Source organism: Trifolium pratense, linkage group LG7 (assembly GCF_020283565.1).
Source record: "Trifolium pratense cultivar HEN17-A07 linkage group LG7, ARS_RC_1.1, whole genome shotgun sequence".
Taxonomy (NCBI): domain Eukaryota; kingdom Viridiplantae; phylum Streptophyta; class Magnoliopsida; order Fabales; family Fabaceae; genus Trifolium; species Trifolium pratense.
Window position 1 is genome coordinate 16,050,450 of NC_060065.1, and position 19,326 is coordinate 16,069,775.

General features: G+C 34.3%; 1 protein-coding gene across 3 annotated transcripts; it reads right to left on the bottom strand.

Moving 5' to 3' along the window:
- Window positions 1–9,197: 9,197 nt before the first annotated feature.
- LOC123893845 lies at window positions 9,198–18,976 on the bottom strand. 3 transcript variants are annotated; one of them, XM_045943658.1, is made up of 14 exons: window positions 18,401–18,976; window positions 16,550–16,682; window positions 13,589–13,758; window positions 12,077–12,231; window positions 11,925–11,965; window positions 11,774–11,850; window positions 11,579–11,681; window positions 11,404–11,487; window positions 11,254–11,316; window positions 10,563–10,784; window positions 10,403–10,450; window positions 10,243–10,281; window positions 9,616–9,672; window positions 9,198–9,525 (listed from the first exon to the last, which is right to left on the bottom strand). In XM_045943658.1, exons 1-14 carry the CDS (start codon window positions 18,796–18,798, stop codon window positions 9,439–9,441), a joined length of 1,677 nt encoding a protein of 558 aa, XP_045799614.1. In that variant the 5' UTR covers window positions 18,799–18,976; the 3' UTR covers window positions 9,198–9,438. The 3 variants fall into 3 exon arrangements, with proteins under 3 accessions (XP_045799614.1, XP_045799615.1, XP_045799616.1); XM_045943659.1 differs by having other exon boundaries at window positions 11,925–11,962; window positions 18,401–18,856; XM_045943660.1 differs by lacking the exon at window positions 11,404–11,487 and having other exon boundaries at window positions 18,401–18,856.
- Window positions 18,977–19,326: the final 350 nt, after the last annotated feature.

Below are 19,326 nucleotides of genomic sequence, written 5' to 3' on the forward strand. Positions count from 1 at the left end.
TCTTTCTATCCCTCTCTAGATTGAATCGGGTTTGCCGAGTGTTATAATTAATTTCTTTTATCATGACAACACGTATCATGAATAGGCAAGATTGGCCTACAGGGGTCTACGACATAGTCTACATAGGCTCAGTTCAGTCAACCTATTACTTTAAATCAACCAGGGAAAGAGATTAGCTTGTAGTAGGGTTGGGTTAAATAAATTTGAAATGGGGACGAATCACAAAGTTTTTGGAGACATATTTGCTAGTTTTGTTCCGGGAATTCCTGGTTTGAGGAGGGATAAGGTTTTGCCTTCTGATCGTGTCTTTTGTTGGTGTTTTGAGATTGGCTAAAATTTTGCAAAAGCCAACCAGCCAGATGCTGGATCGCGATGCTGTAGCATCATCGTACAGCATCCTGATACTCTGTTTTCGTGCAGAATTTTTATTTCAAATCTCAGTCAAGATTTGCTTCAATTATATATGCAAGCATGTGCGCCTAACCAAAACGAGCCTTGTTCTCCAAGCTTCAGGAAGCGGGCTTAAGGAATATTATTTAAAACAAAAATATAACTTGATTATATTTTTGTGTTTTTGTGCGTGAAGAAAAAAAACTGGATATATTTTTGAAATTAATCTTGTGAGCTGGCCAATGAAGATTCCAGCTGTTTATTTGAAGCCTTGCTCCTCAAGTTTCTAGAAGGCTGTTTGTATTATTTAAAACAAAAATATAACATGTTATATTTTTGCGTTTTTTTTTTTGTTTGGTCACACATGAAACAAACAAATTATATTTTTCATGGTAGTCAATCCCGGGCGATCCTAGTGGGATCCCGGTGGAGCAAAGCTGAGCGGAGCTCTGCCGGGACGGGATGGGATGGAGCGGTGCAGCTAAGCTTCTCGGTGGGATCCCAGCAGGTTCCCAGTGGACCGGAGCGGAGCGGGTCCCGGGTTGCCATCCCGGGTTAGGACTGAGATTTTGTTTTCATGGGTTTTAAAGGCCATTTTGAAATCTCACTCATTTTAGTAAGGGTAAAATTGGTTTTTTACCTTTAAAACTGTTACTTACTCCTAACTAAACCCTAGCCGCAATTCATTCTTTCTCTCACGCTATCGTACTATCTTCTCTCACTCTCAAGATCCAAACTTCTTCAACCTTCATCTGCTATTTCTTCTTCAACCTTCATCTGTTGTTTCTTCTTCAACCTCGGATGATTAGACTTAGACTTTGATGATGAACTCGAGTTTTAATTTTTAGTTACTTTATTAATCTAAGTGTTGGAGACTTGACTTTTGCTTATTTATTTTGCTTGACTTTTGTTGGTAATTTTTAGTTACTTTATGATGAAGAAGGTGTTTTTTTTTTTTTTTTGACAAAGATGAAGGTGTTGTAGACTTGAGATTTGTGTTTTTAATTTTTAATTTATGAATGTTTTATGGATTTTGAGATGTTTGTTTAATTTTACATTAATTATATGTTTATAGTATTATTTATGTAATTTATAAATAAATAAAAAATAATAGCGGCATCCCGGCCATCCCGCTCCCCGGGATGCCGCTATCCCAGTTTTGGGGCTGGCCGCTCCGCTCCGGGATCCGGGATTAACTACTATGATATTTTTGAAAATAATATAGGGTTGACCGCAATTCCTACAGCTGTACATGTCTGAAGACCTAACTTGGACATCAAGACAATTGAAGACTATAAATATGTGAAGCCTCAAGCCTTTACAACTCATGTATTCTAAACCGTGTTCTTTACAAAGTGTGAGTTTTTAGGGTTTAGAGTTTGTGTCTTTTGTCAGCCTTTCTTGTTTCACTTTGATGCAAGTTTAGGACTGTGTTTTGATTGTTTATTGTAAGCTACTCCTAAGCTTTGAAGCACGGAGTTAGTGTGTGTGATTCACTCATAAGCTTTTAAGCAAGAGTGTGGTCTAGTTTCTAGGAGAGTGTCTCCATCTTGATTATTATTATTGACAGCAACATGGTACGTGTTGTTAGAGGGAATTTGGGACGGGGTCTCATTATCTAAGAGGTTCTTAGGTAGGATTGCACGGGTAGTGTCTAGGTGATAAGTCAAGTACCGGGTGTTGGTCGAGTGCTTTGAACTAGAGCTATTATAGTGGATTCATTCCTGGATTGATATCCCCCAGAGTAGGTGACGTTGCACTGAACTGGGTTAACAACTATCTGTGTTATTTATTATTCTGCAATTTATTTATTTATTTACTGTGTTCTGCGACTGTTTGCTTCAACATATGCTATAGCATCTTGTGCAGCATTGTGTTCACTGCGTGCCAGATTACATCTTTAACAAACGAAAGAGGGTTCTTGAACGGTATTACGGGCGTCCTTTCTAGTTGAGGTAGGTTTCCTCGCATATCAATGAACTTGTTAGGGTTGATTCTTATAATCCTGACCCTTCTCCTCCTCTTTTTTATAGTGACTCGCCTTCAAAAATGGGTCGCAAGAAGCCATAAATTGTTCTTCCTCCTAACGTTATAGAGCTTAAATGGGTCGTTCCCGACATTTTGGGGGTGCCTCTAAATATAGTACCCGTAAATCTTCGGATAATCTGAACGTGGACGTGGGTTCGTCCAATGATTGGGGTCTCTCTCAAGTATTTAGTGATTGCAGACTCTATAGTCATTTCTCTGGGACCTGTTCCATACCTATGTACAAGATCCTTTTTGATGTATGTAATGCATGTTCATTTTCCCTTTTCTGATTTTGAAGTAGTTATTCATAATCATTATTCTATATTTCCTTCTCAACTTTCTCCCTCATCTTGGGCTCAGATCAAAGCTTTTCAGTATTGATGTCATTGGGAGGAGGGGGACGCCCACCATTCAGTGATTTCTTCACATTTTTTGTGTTCTCCGATAGAAAGCTGATACTAATAAGGCTCGGTCTTTTATTTATTTTAAGCAAATAATAACTCTGTTCGAGATATATCTAGATTTGATGAAGTGGGACTGTACTGAGTATTTTTTAGTGAATCCTCTTAATGCTGAAGAATGTAATTGTTTGTGCTTTCTCGATGATGTTGAGGGTGTTACTCCCTCTTCCTTTGGTCAGAAAGATGAGTCCTCTAAAGGTATAGTTTGGTCATTCAAATTATGAAACTGCAATTTCTTGCAGTTTTGCTTCATAATTCTAACTGATAAGTGTTTTTCCGTTTCTCATCTATTCATCTGACTAAACGCATGATAAGCTAGCCAGTTTAATTGAAAAAAACAAACATCAATGTGACAAATTACATTCTCATTTCCTAATGTTTTGTCAATAAGTAATTTGACTAAGACATTAGAAAACAATTATACCTTGGGAGAGAAAGAAGGATACAGTTACACAGAGACACCAGGGCACTGAAACGACGATACCAAAAATAATTTGAGAAAATGAATTAATTTAATGTAATCTCGTATGTCGGTGACGTGTCGGTGACGTGTTGGTGTCAAACACTGACATGTGTCGACCAACCGACTTAGATCACATATGTGTGAGTGCTACAAAGTTCTGGAATGATTACTAGTTTTCAATGGATCATCACGATTTGCAGCACAAAAATAAAATATATGGATTTTAGTTATAAATTGAAATGAGGCATACTATAAAATAATACGCAAAGATGTTCCTATGTTAATATGATTTAACTATTCAGAGTGGCATACTATAAAACAATGTGGGTTTTATGAGGGTTTCGAGTTTTGAGAGTTTTTTTATAAGTTTTACAAAACTGACAGAATGAGGGGGAAGGTGGTGGGGCTCGTGTTTATATTGGACCAGTTCAAACCTTGGAATTCAAATTGGGTTTTTAAGTGTTTAAACCTTATAGTTCAAACATGTTTTATGTCAAATTAGTTTTATGGGGCGAGACGGGTTTGAACGTTGGGGATTCCCGTGTTTAAACCTTATAGTTCAAACATGTTTTATGTCAAATTAGTTTTATGGGGCGAGACGGGTTTAAACGTTGGGGATGCCCTTGTTTTATCAACGTTCGAACCCTAGGACTCGAAACCTTGTTCAACTTATAGGGCTTGAAAATATAGTTTGCTTGCATTGCATTGGTGAAATATGTGTGTCTTTGCAATGGTTTGGTTGTATTGGCATTTTATTACTATCATTTACCTTTATTTTGTATTAAGGTGTGATTAGATGGGTAAACAATAAAATGCAGCAACTCAACTAGTTCCTATGTATCGATACATGTTAACTTATACCGATTCAAATTTCTTGTGAATTTGCAATGAATCGATTCAAACATAGGATGCACTGGTTCATGGTTATAGATTCGGCTGGGTCTATACTTGAAAATGCATGAATCGGTTCAAACCACATAATGCATCGGTTCATGGTTGTAGATCTGACTAGGTCTATACTTGAAAAAGCATGAACCGGTTCAACATATAGAATGCACCAGTTCAAGTTTTAAAAAAACCATTGAAGCGATAACATATATTACATTTGCAGAAGCAATTCAACCACCCATCATGCTGGAAAAGAGAATAATGGAAAAGAAAACAACATTAAAGTGTTAACATAGTTCTCATGCATAGAAGATGAAGATATGACCGTTAAAATGTTATATTTGTTGCAAATTTCACTTAATTAATACCCCCTATGACGTGGTTATCCACTCAAATAATTTTCAAGGACGTGGAGTCTAACTGACAGTTGCCACATACTCAATTAACGTCTACGTCATCAAAACAGACGAAGATAACAGATGAAGAGGGTATTTGATTAAAGTTTTACAATTTCAGGGGAGTATTTGCCTAGTATTTGACGAATTTTAAAATTTCAGAAAAGTATTTGACGAATTTTAAAATTTCAAGGGAGTATTTAACATTTCACTCCTAAGATAAGTTATGTTCCGTTTGCACCGTTTGAAAATTTCTCTTTATAGCTCTATGTTTCTTTTAGGCCCTCAAAAATTCCTTTTCCGTCCTTTAGAATTATTCGGAATCTATTTTATGAAGTAATTTTTTTTTAAATAAAAAAAAAAAGAAAAGAAAATTGGATTCTAGAGTTCAAATTTTTGAAACTATTTTTTTCAAATTTTGTTTATGTTTTATTTATATTTTTCATCTAAATGTTATGTTTTCACATCAATTTTTGTTGTATATTGTTATTGACTTGTACCGTTTGAAGTTACTGTTTTCAACAAGATATGTTAAAGTTTTTTTCGTCAAATAATCTAATAGCCAAAAATTTCATCTACTCTTTAGGTGGATTAGTCGAATGATCGGGATTGGAACACCAACCCTTACATATAATTCAAAATTCCTACTAACTGAGCTAAGTTCACGGGACCAAAAGTTATTGTTGTCTTTGAAAACAAAACTATACACTATAAAAATCATTTTAAAAAATCAAAAAAATTAAAACAACTGCATCCTATACTACAAGACTTATTTAACTCTTATAAAAGTCTTGATTGAATACCAAAAGACTTTTATACTATAAAAAAGTCTTTTAAAATCCTTTGAAATCTCAATCCAATACATAAGGTTGGCAAAATCATACTTCTCTATCCCGCAAATCCCTGTGTGCAAAAAATCCCATCTATCGTGTCCACTTAATCAATGAGCATGGCGACGCAACAGAGCGATGTCAGGATCAAGGTACTTTCTTCTGCTTTCCTTTTCAACCAATTTTAATTTTCTCATTCTATGCTTTTATGCTTCGCTTGGATCGATGAAATATAATCAAATGGACCAAAGTGGGATATAGTGGAGTGGAATGGAGCGCAGACCGTAATAAATTTTTCATTCCATTGTTTGGATATTTTAGAAATAAATTTTGCATTAATTCTATCACTTAGGTAATTGATGCTATGGGATGAACTTCATTCCATTATTATTTTTCAAATCTAAACGATCAACATTATTCTATTCAATCCTTAGATGTTGATAGATAAATTTTCTCTCTCGTGTCATGGTTTTACAAGCCGTTGCATCGTGTTGCAGTTGTAGAGAATCCAAATCCTAGGACCTCACAAATTAAACTGATCATACTTTAGATTCAATTAATGTCATCATTATGTAATACTCCAAATATACTGTTGTGAATTCTTTAATAATGACACCAATAATCTTGATGTGTGGAGCAAATCGAATAAGCAATCAAAATGTGGAAATAGCAATAATAATCACGAACAAAAGATAAGCGATAAAACTGTAAAGAACACGAAACAATTGTTTACCTAGTTCAGTCAAAACCGATCTAATCTGGGGGAGAGAGACTCTCTGTTCCACTATCGATATAAAACTTGATTACAACAAGATTCAATACAAAAGAGTTGCAAGAATTAGACTTCAACCTTAATTCTACCATTTTCCCAAATCTCTTCCCGTAACCAAGAGATTTAATCAATAAGTGTTTCCCAGGGTGATAGAATGATTCCCCAACCCTAGGGTCTTCCCAAGATGTTACTCTTATAACCCTAGTCTATTTGTTCGCATTAGAAACCCTAAAAACCTCTTACAAATATCAGAAAACGTGTTATATTTATAAACCTGTGCAATTTTTCGCCTGAGGCACGAGATTTCCGCCTGAGGCACGAAAACAGAACCTTGCCCCTTTTCCTGCTGAAATTTTCGCCTGAGGCACGGGTTTTTCGCTTGAGGCACGAAAAACAGCAGATTTGAGTTTTTCCACGTTTTCAAGGCAATTCCCAACAATCTCCACCTTGCCTTTAAAACGATGGTGATGCCAACTTACCATCAACCACTGTGCTGCTCTCTCCACTTGTTTACACCACACCTTCTTCAGCCCCCGAAGTCTACCTCTCCGTACTCCCGAAAAATGCTTGCCTCCAATTGCCCTTGGATTTTTAGGGCAATCCACAAGCTACATCGTACCCTTTGCAAACCCCAGATTGTAGCTTTTCGTACTCTTGAAGATATGTTTGCCTCCAACCAACCTTGGAATTTTTAGGTGGTTTCACAAGCTGCAACCTCAAACTCTCCTTGTGTCCCACTACCTCCAACAGTCTAACAAGTTACCAAGCTTGATCACCGTTGCTTCCACACAAGGTCTCAATAGCCATACCACTTTGGTGTACCTCCACCTCAAACCAAAGCCTTAAACCGGTATATCCACTATGTCTTCCACCTTGTAACGTAAAACTTTTCAACTACTCCGAAACACACATCAAGTCATTGTTAGTCTTCATCACTTCCCGGTTTAGTTCCACCACCTAGTAAACTTCATTTCACTAGTACAAGTAAAACCAACCAATGTCACTAACAACCAACCGAAGTTTCACAACTTATCCACACCATGAGAATCACAACTAGTAATAAATGCATAATCAATAGTAGAACCAACCAACTATCTTTGCATTTAAGTTCAAGAATATACCTCACATCATGTAACAAAGAAACAACCACAATTGTCAAACCTTGTAAGACAAATTGAAAACCATACCTTGAACCTTAAGTTTTCCCGTCTCCAAGATGAACAAACTCCACCTCCAACTAGCTCTAGGATTCAAAAGTACTCCTTCTTCAAAACACATGTGATCGGAGCATCCAAAATCCACCACTTAAACTCCACCGATTCTCAACTTCACCACACTAGCACTTCTGCATTCTCACAATGAAGTTGTTGTTTCACAAGTAACCCGAGTATTGTTCCACCGCCTCTCCAGGCCAATGTTGAGTATTATTACCACCGCCTCTCCAGGCTAATGTTGAGTATTATTACCACCGCCTCTCCAGGCTGATCAGCAAACTATGGGTGTCAACTGGTCACTATGAGTGCTCCCGCACTCTCATAGCCTTCCTCCTCATCAACGACAACATGAACTGACGAACTACCACTACCCCTTCTCTGAGGACAATCCTTCTCGAAGTGACTCGGATCCTGACAATGGAAGCATTTGAACCTGCCACCATTATCACCTTTTGGCCTAGACTTGGACCCATTTTTCTTCCCTTTTCCTCTACCTTCGATCTCACTTCTATCTCTCGTCACATTCAACCCTTCTGCACTATCATCAACCCTCAAGTCTCTCAACTTTGTCAACACCTTGGTCCTCAAAGCCGATTGAACTTCATTCAAGGTGATAGTACCTTCTTTGCCATAAAGCAATTCATCTTTGAGATTTTCAAGTGGCTTGGGTAAGGCACACAACAAATGAAAGGCTTTGTCCTCGTCTTCCAAATTCACGTCAATGTTCGCCAAGTCGTCAATGATCTTGTTGAACTCCGAAAGTTGCTCCACCACAGGCTTGCTCTCCACCATTCGAAAGAAAAACAACCGTTCTTTCAAACACTGCTTATGTGCCAAAGACTTCGTCATATACAACACATTCAGCTTGGCCCACATAGCCGCCACAGTTGTTTCTTTAGCTACTTCCCTCAACACATTATCTGCGAGGCACAAGATAATGACACTCAAAGCCTTATCATTCATCTCGCTCTTTTCTGCGTTCGAGAGAGTATTTGGCATATTTGAAATGCCCAACAATGCTTCAACACACTTTTGTTGTGTTAATATTGCCTGTACCTTCACCTTCCACAAACCGAAGTCATTTTTACCGGTGAACTTCTCAATCTCCCACTTAGAACCCATGATACTTAATTCGTTTGATCCTTTGCCCCACGGTGGGCGCCAATTGTTGTGAATTCTTTAATAATCACACCAATAATCTTGGAAATAGCAATAATAATCACGAACAAAAGATAAGCGATAAAACTGTAAAGAACACGAAGCAATTGTTTACCCAGTTCAGTCAAAACCGACCTACTCTGGGGGAGAGAGACTCTCCGTTCCACTATCGATAGAAAACTTGATTACAACAAGATTCAATACAAAAGAGTTGCAAGAATTAGACTTCAACCCTAATTGTACCCTTTTCCCAAATCTCTTCTCGTGACCAAGAGATTTAATCAATAAGTGTTTCCCAAGGTGATAGAATAATTCCCCAACCCTAGAGTCTTCCCAAGATGTTACTCTTATAACCCTAGTCTATTTGTTGGCCTTAGAAACCCTAAAAACCTCTTACAAATATCAGAAAACGTGTTATATTTATAAACCTGCGCAATTTTTCGCCTGAGGCACGAAAACAGAACCTTGCCCCTTTTCCTGCTGAAATTTTCGCCTGAGGCACGGGTTTTTCGCCTGAGACACGAAAAACAGCAGATTTGAGTTTTTCCACGTTTTCAGGGCAATTCCCAACATATACAACAGCTAGGAATAGCTTAGATACTTTAACTGCATACTACAATTATACTACAAATATATTACAATATTATTTATATACTATATGTTGCTTTGTGATACTAGCTAGTTAACTGACTATTTAGTTGATAATGCAACATTAAGTAAAAAATATGAAACACCACAATAAGGTATAAAAGAGGTTTGATGGAGACTACAGGTAACACTATGTACAAAATATATTTGGTGCCCACATGAAAATAATATATGAGCACTGAAATACTTATTCACCCAGGAAATAACTTAATATGACTCGTTATCTGCTCCCGGCATATCGGACATTTTGATAATTTTGATCCGCAGTCTCTGCAAGTCTGCAAAAGAATTTCTTTATAGTCATCACGAGTAGAGAACGATGGAAAAAAAAAAAAATTAAAAGTGAGTGTTTTGTTAGAAGAGCTTACCATGTGTCCACACCCAAAGGCCATGTCCTTTTCATTGGTCAGACATATAGTGCATGCCTACAATACATAACAAATGGTTTTAGGTTTTATGCAGAAGAATCAAATGATTTCAACTTAACCATGCTAGACAAAGAAGACATAATTTTGTCCCTCTCTAAACTAGCAGCTTCTTTCTAGATCCATTTTTTGTTGAAAGTGCCACATATTGAATGAGATATGGCTTAAGTAGGACATTCTTGAGTGTCCAGTCTGTGATGTGAGTATGTGTGCAGAAAGTATCACTTTAGATCTTACAAGCTGATTTTGTCAGACCCCTCAGGCCACACTTTAGATGGCCATTCTTGCACTTGGGGGGTGGGTTAAGTCCTACATTGGATCAGAGATAACCCAAACATATTTTATAAGTAGGACAATTCTCACCTTACAAGCCGTTTTTGTAGGGTTGAATTAGGCCCATCCCAAATTCTAAGACCTCCTATACAAATAACTACTTCAACATTTTCTATAGAGATTGAATTTTGTCTAAATCATTAGTCATATGTGTAGGTTTTCTTGCTCCCTTCTTAAATAAAGTTACATCATCATATTTAGTTAGAGTTTGTTTATCAGAAAACTAAAATAGCTTACCATAGAAGGTTTGCCCAAACTATCTGTCTTGACAAGAACCTGAGTAGAACAAACAAATAAATGAAAATGCTTCAAATGTAGAAATGAAGTATAAAATTATCAAAAAGAATGAAGTTCATAAGTTATATATATTTATCAAGAAAAGACATAGTTAACTCACCTTATGATCTGTCAGTTTGATTTTCCTCTGAAGATCACTGAATTTTGCCTAACCATTAAAAATAAAATCAAGAACAAAAAAACTACAAGACTTAGAAAATTTGCATCTAAATATAGATATTTAAAACAAACTAGAAAATAGTTGAGACACCAAAAAGTACCTCAGCAAAAATGGCTCTTGATTCAGCGACTGTAACATCTCTAATAAAATTCTCTTTAACTCGTTTAACATGTTCGCGCTCTTCTAGAAGCTCTTGTTTTACCGCTTCTACTTCTCTTATAGCAATTAGTGTAGTCTCATGGCTCTTGTTATACTCTAGTGAAAGATATTGAACATGTTTGTGCTCTTCTTGTAGTTCTTTCTTCAGCATAGCACATTCACTCTAGATAAACAAATAATTGAATATAGATAATGAGCAAAGGCTCGTAGAAAAAGAAAATACATAGTTTTATCAACATTAAAAAGATATAAAAACTTGATAAAGAGTTTAGAAAGTGAAACTATCAATCTGGGCACCAAACCCAATAATGTTAGGCGTGAGGCAGTGGCAGAGCCAGAAAATTTACAAAGCCTGAACAAAAATCTCAGTTTTGCTCTAAACTAACCCCTAAAAATCTCAGATTTGTCATAAACTTACCCCTAAAAATACCAAAAGTTTTGGTAGAGCGTGAGGGGTGGAAAAGATCAAACTTGACATTGAAAAGAGATAAGGCATAAAACTTTATCAAGTATGTCGTCTCTTACCTTACAAGCCAATTTTGTAAGGATTAGTTAAGCCAAATATAAAAACTTAATATAGGGCAATTAGGAAAATAGTTAACTATAACAATCTTCCAAAAAAAGAAACATACCTCTACCATTTGTATATGTTCTTCTAGTCTTCTTTTCTCTGCAATGTTTTCTTGTGCTGCAATCTATGTGGTGACTAAATTAACCAACAAGGATTGATACAAAAGAATTACAGAATTATGAAAAATAGAAAACTTATTCATATTCACAACCTGCAACTGTAAACTATGAATTACATTGCAAGCTTTCTTCTCTGCATTTGATATTAATTCATTTTCATTTCTCAACGCAGACAACTGTAAAAGAAGATAATATATATAAATGTTGTCATAAAATAAAATATCTAATTATGTCAGTCGTTGTGGAGTATGTGATTTAATCAATTACATGTTTTTCAGATTCTTCTTTGAAGCTTTGAAACCTTTCTCTAGCGAAATTTGCTCGCTTCTTCCACTCGTCACGCTCTGATTGTATTGCAAAAATCTCTTCCCTTACATTAACAATCCAATGAAAATACTAAGTTTGATGTTTTCATATAAGCAACACATCCAAAACATTAAGAACAATTGACAAGAAAATTACCTAGACTTTACTAGTTCATCTTCAAGGTGTTTCACCCATTGAGTTTTAGGCTCTTGGTTTTCCTTGGTCGTAGTAATCTTCATTAAAACATTTTTTTTGTCACAACTAATCTTTTATCATGTTATGTCCAAATTATATCAACCATACATACCTGTGATACTTTAGTTGGAGAGTTGAAGTTCGAGGTTCCTTCTACAACAAGCAAATAAAGAGAAAGAATACTAACAATTAATTTGAAATGTTGGAGTTGTAAATACAATATTGCAATTAACAAATTTTCAAAATATTTCTTATCAAAGAAACCTGGATGAAGCTCCAAATAGAGGGGAGTAGATGAATGAATATCTTTCTCTTCCTCTTCATTTCTATTAGGTCTCTCTGTTGGAGTTGAACTCACATCCCCTGGAATGCATTTATATTTATGCCATTTCCAGTTCATAATCAAACACATTGTAGAACTGAAAAAGAAAACCTTCAATTGTATCAAAATTTTGTACCTATCTCTGTAAATATCAACAAAGTTTAATTTATAAAGAAAAAAAAAATGGAAGTTTAATATTGATGTGTAGAGGACCTCACTACACCATAAAGGAAACATTCATTTCGTAAACGTGTGTAGAGGAGCTCTTCTCCTCACAGATGTTTCGATTTATTTATGACTACTTTCTGTTTGCAGGGTTGATGAAAAAGATAAAAGATCTTACCAAGAAATCCTTTTGACTTATGAGTTGTGTTTTCAATTTCAGCTAGCGGATTGTTAAAATTCTGCTACGCAATAGTGCTATAGCTGCTATTTGACAAATTTTGTACTAAATAGTGTATCGTAAAACAATAGCGGTTCATCCTAATTCCACTATTGTAGAACAACATTGCTTATGAGGGGGCATTAGGACAAGCTATCAAATTGAAAAAATTAGAAATAGTTTTCAATAGAAACACCTCTCAAGAAAAACCAGAATTGGTGAGCACTATGTTGGGTGTAAACGAGTGCTTAGGAATATGAAGTATCGTATAAGGTAGTGTAAACCCATGGTGAGAGGCAGTAATAAGGTCATGTTTTTCTACTTAAAATATCGTGTTTGGAGAAAAATACAACATTACTCCGAAAAACACCTATCAAAAGCATTTGAAAATTGAAAATACAAATTTTGCAAATGGTGAATTATTGATTTTTGCGCAATGCAAGAAGGTGCATGCCAGGCCGAGATATAGGCTTTCTTCTATAGCAGTTATTTTGTACAAGTATATGCTCATTTTGTAAATATATATGTTCTTGAAAATAACAGGCATTGCTTCAATTGATGTCATCATGAAAATTGAAAACCAGGTTTGAGATCAGAAAGCAGTTTTATGGAATCTTATTAGTCAACATACATCAATTGCAGCAGATATAGCCGAATTTCTTTCTCTGTGTCGCCAAATGTTCCATATCAGACTTTTAAGGAAATGGCAACGATGTTGTGGTGTGTGTGGTGGTGGATGAGGAGGAGGAATGAAAATATGTGAGAAATCGTAATCATGAAGCAGTCAATGTCCTTGACAATCTAGTGTGGAAATTCTTTGCAGATTTGACTCAAGTAAGGGGAAAAAACCAGAACAGGCTACAATATAATCACTATTTATATTATTTCAAATTTTCAATTAGTTTAATTGATATGCACTATTTATTAGTTTGAAAATTTTTGTACATATAGACAATTACAGTTTAGCACCATATTTGTAAAGATATGCAGAGACTGGGGTTCGAATTTCGAATTTCTAGTTGGTCCGAACTGGACTAAATCCCACAATGCTTTGAAAATTGAATGTACTAACCAGTATCTGACGGCTTTGCATCGTGAGCATCTGGTGGTACTTGGACTACCACATTGTTCACAACCAACATGAGAGTTGTTCACATCACTACTACTTGATCCATCCATTGTTCCCGAATTTGAACTCATCAATTCGACTCCATTACCATGTAACCCATTTGAGATACTCTCCTGTCATTGAAACAAACTCTTGTTACTTTACTAGTGATCATCACCACTAAAAATATAATGAAATGCAATTGAGTTTTTTCATTTCTGATACTATATAGGTGGGAGCAAAGCAACTATCAACATTCAACAAGACCAATTTTCAATGACACTATGATATGAGAGTAATTTTTTTTTTTTTTTCATTTTTTTTTTAAATATTATACTTAAACAAGAACAAAAAAAAATACAAACAAACAAACATAAAATTAACCAAAAAATATACACAAACGAACAAGCTCAAAATAAAAATGAGATAATGTTTTATAACCAATAGTGGAAATATAAAATATTTATCAAAGATCCTTTTTTGGTAAAACATCATTACTATTTAAGGTGGTTGCTCTTCTCCCTCCCTCCCTCCTGTATTTCTCAAGAAAATCCGTATCTTAAACATATCTTGAAGGACTTTTGTCCAATTGCATCATAATATGTATTTCTCACTTTTTTCCAGAGTGAGTAATGCGGAGAGAAGAAAAACCATCATAATTCAATTGATTTTTTACTATTATTATTATTTGACTGGAAAAAAACCTCATACTATGTAAGAACACATCGACTTCCTATATCAAATAAGCTCAAAATGCCTCCAACTTTCTTGGATGCAGATTCACTGCTGTAAAGTTATCACGCGGTTGTACGCATTAGTAGGGGTGGCAAAGCGGACAAGCCCGCCGAAAAGTGGTACGAGCCGAGTCGAGTCAACTTAGGTGGCCGAGTCTAAAATCGCAGTCCGCACCGTTTAAATGGCGGACAAACGAGTTGGCGGGCCGGCCCGTCAAACAAAAAGTATTTTTTTTGTTTTTTATTTTATTTTTTATTTTGGCACTTGTGTTGTTATGAAAAACATGTATGTATCTTATGAGACAAAATCATCAAGGAAGTATGTCATAAGTCCATTGATTATATACTTATAAACATGTATGTAGTCACTATAATTATCAAGAAAGTATTTGACTATGTGTTTAAGGTAATGAACAGGAAAAAAATGTGAACCACACCATATGTGATGTTGATTCAAGTAATAGAATAAAAAAAGTAAGTTATACTAGAAATCCGGTGAATAAGAAGAAGAACGAGTATGAAGACCGAAGAGGCAAAAGAAGTAAGAACGACAATAAGAGAGTAAAGCGGCAACAAGTAATCATAAATTTGGCACCGGTTGTATGAATGAATAGAAGAAAAAAACAAAATTTATTTTGAATAAGTCTTGTATTTTGTTGGGTTTGACCATCTTATACTATTCATTACTAAAAAATTAGTTTTTATATTTTTATGTAACTTGCGGGCCGGCCCACCTCGTCCCGTGCTCTCACCGCTTTTTAAGCGAGTTCTGCGGGGCGGGCTAGCTCAAAACTTAGGCTCAGCCCGCCAAAAACGGCGGGATAAATGGGCCGGCCCGACGGGTTGAACCCGTTTTGCAACCCCTACGCATAAGTAAAGTCACTTACTTTTAAGGCGTATGGATTTACTGCTATAAACTGTAGCACATAGTAATTGATTAGAGCCGTCCGATTTCAAATTGATAGCTGATATTAAATTACAGTATAAAATTGAATATTTAATCTGAACCGTCCGATTAAATATTAATGGCTAAGATTAATGACAATACATAACTGTGTAATATTTTTAGTCAAGAAATAAAAACTGTGTAATATTACAATAGTAAACACAATCCACTTTTAACTTTTAAGGGGTTGCTATTTGCACCAGCATTTTCTTTTGTAATATAATCTTCTTCTATGGAGTATTATATAAAATAGAATCTAGTACTTGTTAACGACGGCTTTGTCTAAGTGCTGCATGGTGCACAAGTTAGGAAATATATTATAACGAATACAAATTTTACAAAATGTATCGTTGGATTGAAAGTTTATATCATATAGATTATCCATAAAAATTTTAAAAAAATTGAAAATCATTTTATATGTCATTGAGACCGTCAAAATTAACAATAGACAATAAAAAACTATAAATCGTTAATCATGATGAGTCTCAATATCATATCAAATGATTTTCAATTTTTTTCAAAATTTTTATGGATGATCTATACGATATAAATTTTAAATCCAACGGTGAAATTTGTAAAATTCATATTCGTTATAATGTTATCATTGACGTGTGTACCGTGAAAAATTTTATCCACTTGTGACCTAGTTCTGACCTAGTGAGTTCAACTTGGACATGTGACAAAATCAACATCAACAACTCATAGGATAATTTGTGTGTAATCATAGGATATAGTTCGTATATACTCACAATTACAAATCTAAAATTTTTAGACACATATTATTTTAATAATAAAATAAATTTTTTCAATAAGGAAATAAATAGATTATTTCTTATATCTTTTTTATTGGTGAAACTCGGTATTTCAGAGTTTATTTGAATATTGGTATTATATAGAAAAAATTTATGTGGGTTTAACTCAGTTGGTAGAGATATCGTATTATCTATACAAGAGTTGGGATTTGAACTTCAGATATTCCATTTATTCACTTTTAAGATGAAATTTCTAGCAACTATATCACTTGACTAAAAATAGAAAAAAATACAATTATATTAATCTATATTAAAATAAATTTAAATATTAAATCAATTTTTTCCATCGAGAACCGATATCTATCCAAATTTTACTAGTAGCAAAAAAAATTATCTTTTTATTTATACATGTGTCTAAATAATTTAAATATGTAATTGTGAGCACATATTAATTGCACGAATATTCCTTGTGAATGCATGATTGAAACCTTACATTATGATAATTGTCGACAAGCATGGGGTTTTGGTGAGCATGAACATCTCTTGCTTCACCTTCTTCCGTCTCTATTTTAAAGCATTCATATCTATGCCACGACCTCCAATGTCCAATTTGGCATTCCACCGAGCTAATAAAACCAACCAAACAAATCCAGGTTTCACCACGGCAATAAACTATAATAAACTTTATTGAAATTACATTTGCTGAAAAATAAACATGCCTAGAAAACTGTCGTATTTTAAAATAGGGGACCAAATCTGCAAAATGACAAAAATAATAGATCCAAAACTGCAATTAGCCAAAAAATTATGATTTTTGATATTAACTTTCTGGTTCTGAGGAGAATGAGATATCAATAATCTAAGTTCAGTCGCGGCAAGTAAAATATGATAAAAAAATATTCTCACAAGAAATTCAACTCAAATTTTTCCGAATGATTCATCTTACAGAGAGCTCATCAATATTATTGATACTGTTCTCGGGTCACTATATGATAACTAAACCCTTTGAAAAAAATAATTCGGTGGTGGTAAATATACTATTAATAATGTACCAAAAAAAAAAAATAATACTATTAATAAATAGTTTAAAAGGCATGTTGTGATTAGAGAACCCCAAAAGTATCTATAGCATTGAACAAGTTTATTCTCCATATATATATATATATATATATATATATATATATATATATATATATATATATATATATATATATATATATATATATATATATATATATATATATATATATATATATATATATATATATATATATATAATGTTTGTATGTAAGTTGTTACTATTATGCTAATATTTTCTCTTCCTCCTTTAACTCTTTCAACTCCTTTAAATTTTAAATTAATTGAACTATCAAATCACTAGGTTTCTCTTATATTTTTTTAACTAGCACTAGGTTTCTCATATATTAAAAATACGTTTTACTTATTTTGACCAAGAATGTACATCTTATTAAAATTTGCTGTATTAAATCATTTATCCATAATACACAAGTTTCTAATATTTCATATAACAAAACTACTGGTGAATAGTTTTGTACCAAAAAATATATATATAGAATTTGCAGTGACAGTGTAAATAAAATTTACATTATTATTCAATAATAACCGTAAATTCTGGTAAATCATCTCACTTTAATGTATGACATGGAAAAATACATGATTTCTATTGGTTGTCGTGTAAAATTTATTAAATTCAAGAAAAAATATTCTTGATTCTTTTATTTTAAATATAAAAGGTTTGGTTAGTATCTCGTGAGTTTAACTCAGTTGGTAGGAACGTCGTATTATATATGCAGAGGTCAGGGTTCGAACTCCAAACACTTAACTTATCCATCTTAAAAGGTGAAATTTCTAGTTACTAAGCTACTTGACAAAAATATATAGTTTTGATTAGTTCGGTTCAGTTCTCATTAGAATGAACTTCTTTTTTTCATATAAAAAAATGGCTAGAAAATCCACCTTAAATGTGAATAAGTGGAGTGTTCGGAGTTCGAACTCCGACTCCTACTCCTGCACATATAGTGTGATATTTCTGTCAACTGAATTAAGCTCATAAAAACCATTAGAATGAACCTTTACTCCTTAACTTATTTCGCTCTTTACTCATTCATAGAATTTTCGGCCAACAACAAATGTTGAACTCACACTTTTGTCAATTTCTTGCCAACGACAAATGTTAAACTTACACTCATAAATTACAATCAATGAAAGAAAGTGTTGAAAAATATTGAAGTTTAATTTTATTCATCAATTTTTAAATTTTGATCTAGTGTTGATTTTCATACGCATATATATAATAGAACTATTTGATTATACTAGTACTTACCAATATCTAGCAACCTTGCAGCGAGCGCACCTAGTGGTGCTTTGATCACCACAGGATGCACACGGAACATGTCTTCTTGACGCACCACCGCGCTCGGAAGTCCGACGATGAAGCTGTTGATCCCAATCAAAATCCCTGTCTGATTCATCGATGATGTGCTCCTCCAGCTCACCTTCGTCAACCTCATTGGTATAATTAGAATTGAGTTCTTCACTTTCTCCCGACCGGTACAAGTACAACAACATAACACCAATCACAATTGCCAACAATATGGTCCCTACTAAGGACAAAGATTCATCAATTTTGGTGCCAGAAATGTGTACTTTCTTGGCCGAGGAACCAAACAACCCAAGAAACCAATTTAGGCTCGGTAATGATGTTGCCACATAAACATGCATCTAGGCAGTACAAAACTTGAAGATACAGAGACACACACACACACACACACACACAGAGAGAGAGAGAGAGAGAGAGAGAGAGAGAGAGAGAGAGAGAGAGAGAGAGAGAGAGAGAGAGAGAGAGAGAGAGAGAGAGAGAGAGAGAGAGAGAGAGAGAGAGAGAGCTTTGTTTTACGTTAAGAATATGATATGTAACGTTGTTATAAATAATAAATAATATTGGGCATTTTTTACCTGCGTGATTTTCCTTGTTGCTTCGGTCAATTCTTTTTTTCATTTATTTATTAAGTACTGTAATTACTTAGAAGAAACAAAATTGAGAACATGTCAACTAAAATTATGAAATCTAAGAATAAACTAGAACTTTGACCCATGCGGTGCATGGGTCTAATTAGGTGTAATATGTAACAATAAAAAATAAAATACAAAAATTCTAAGAGCATTTTCAATAAGAGTAGTATAGGGAATTTCATGGACTAATTATTCTATATTTGTTTATGTGCTTATTTTATATATTTTTTAAATAAT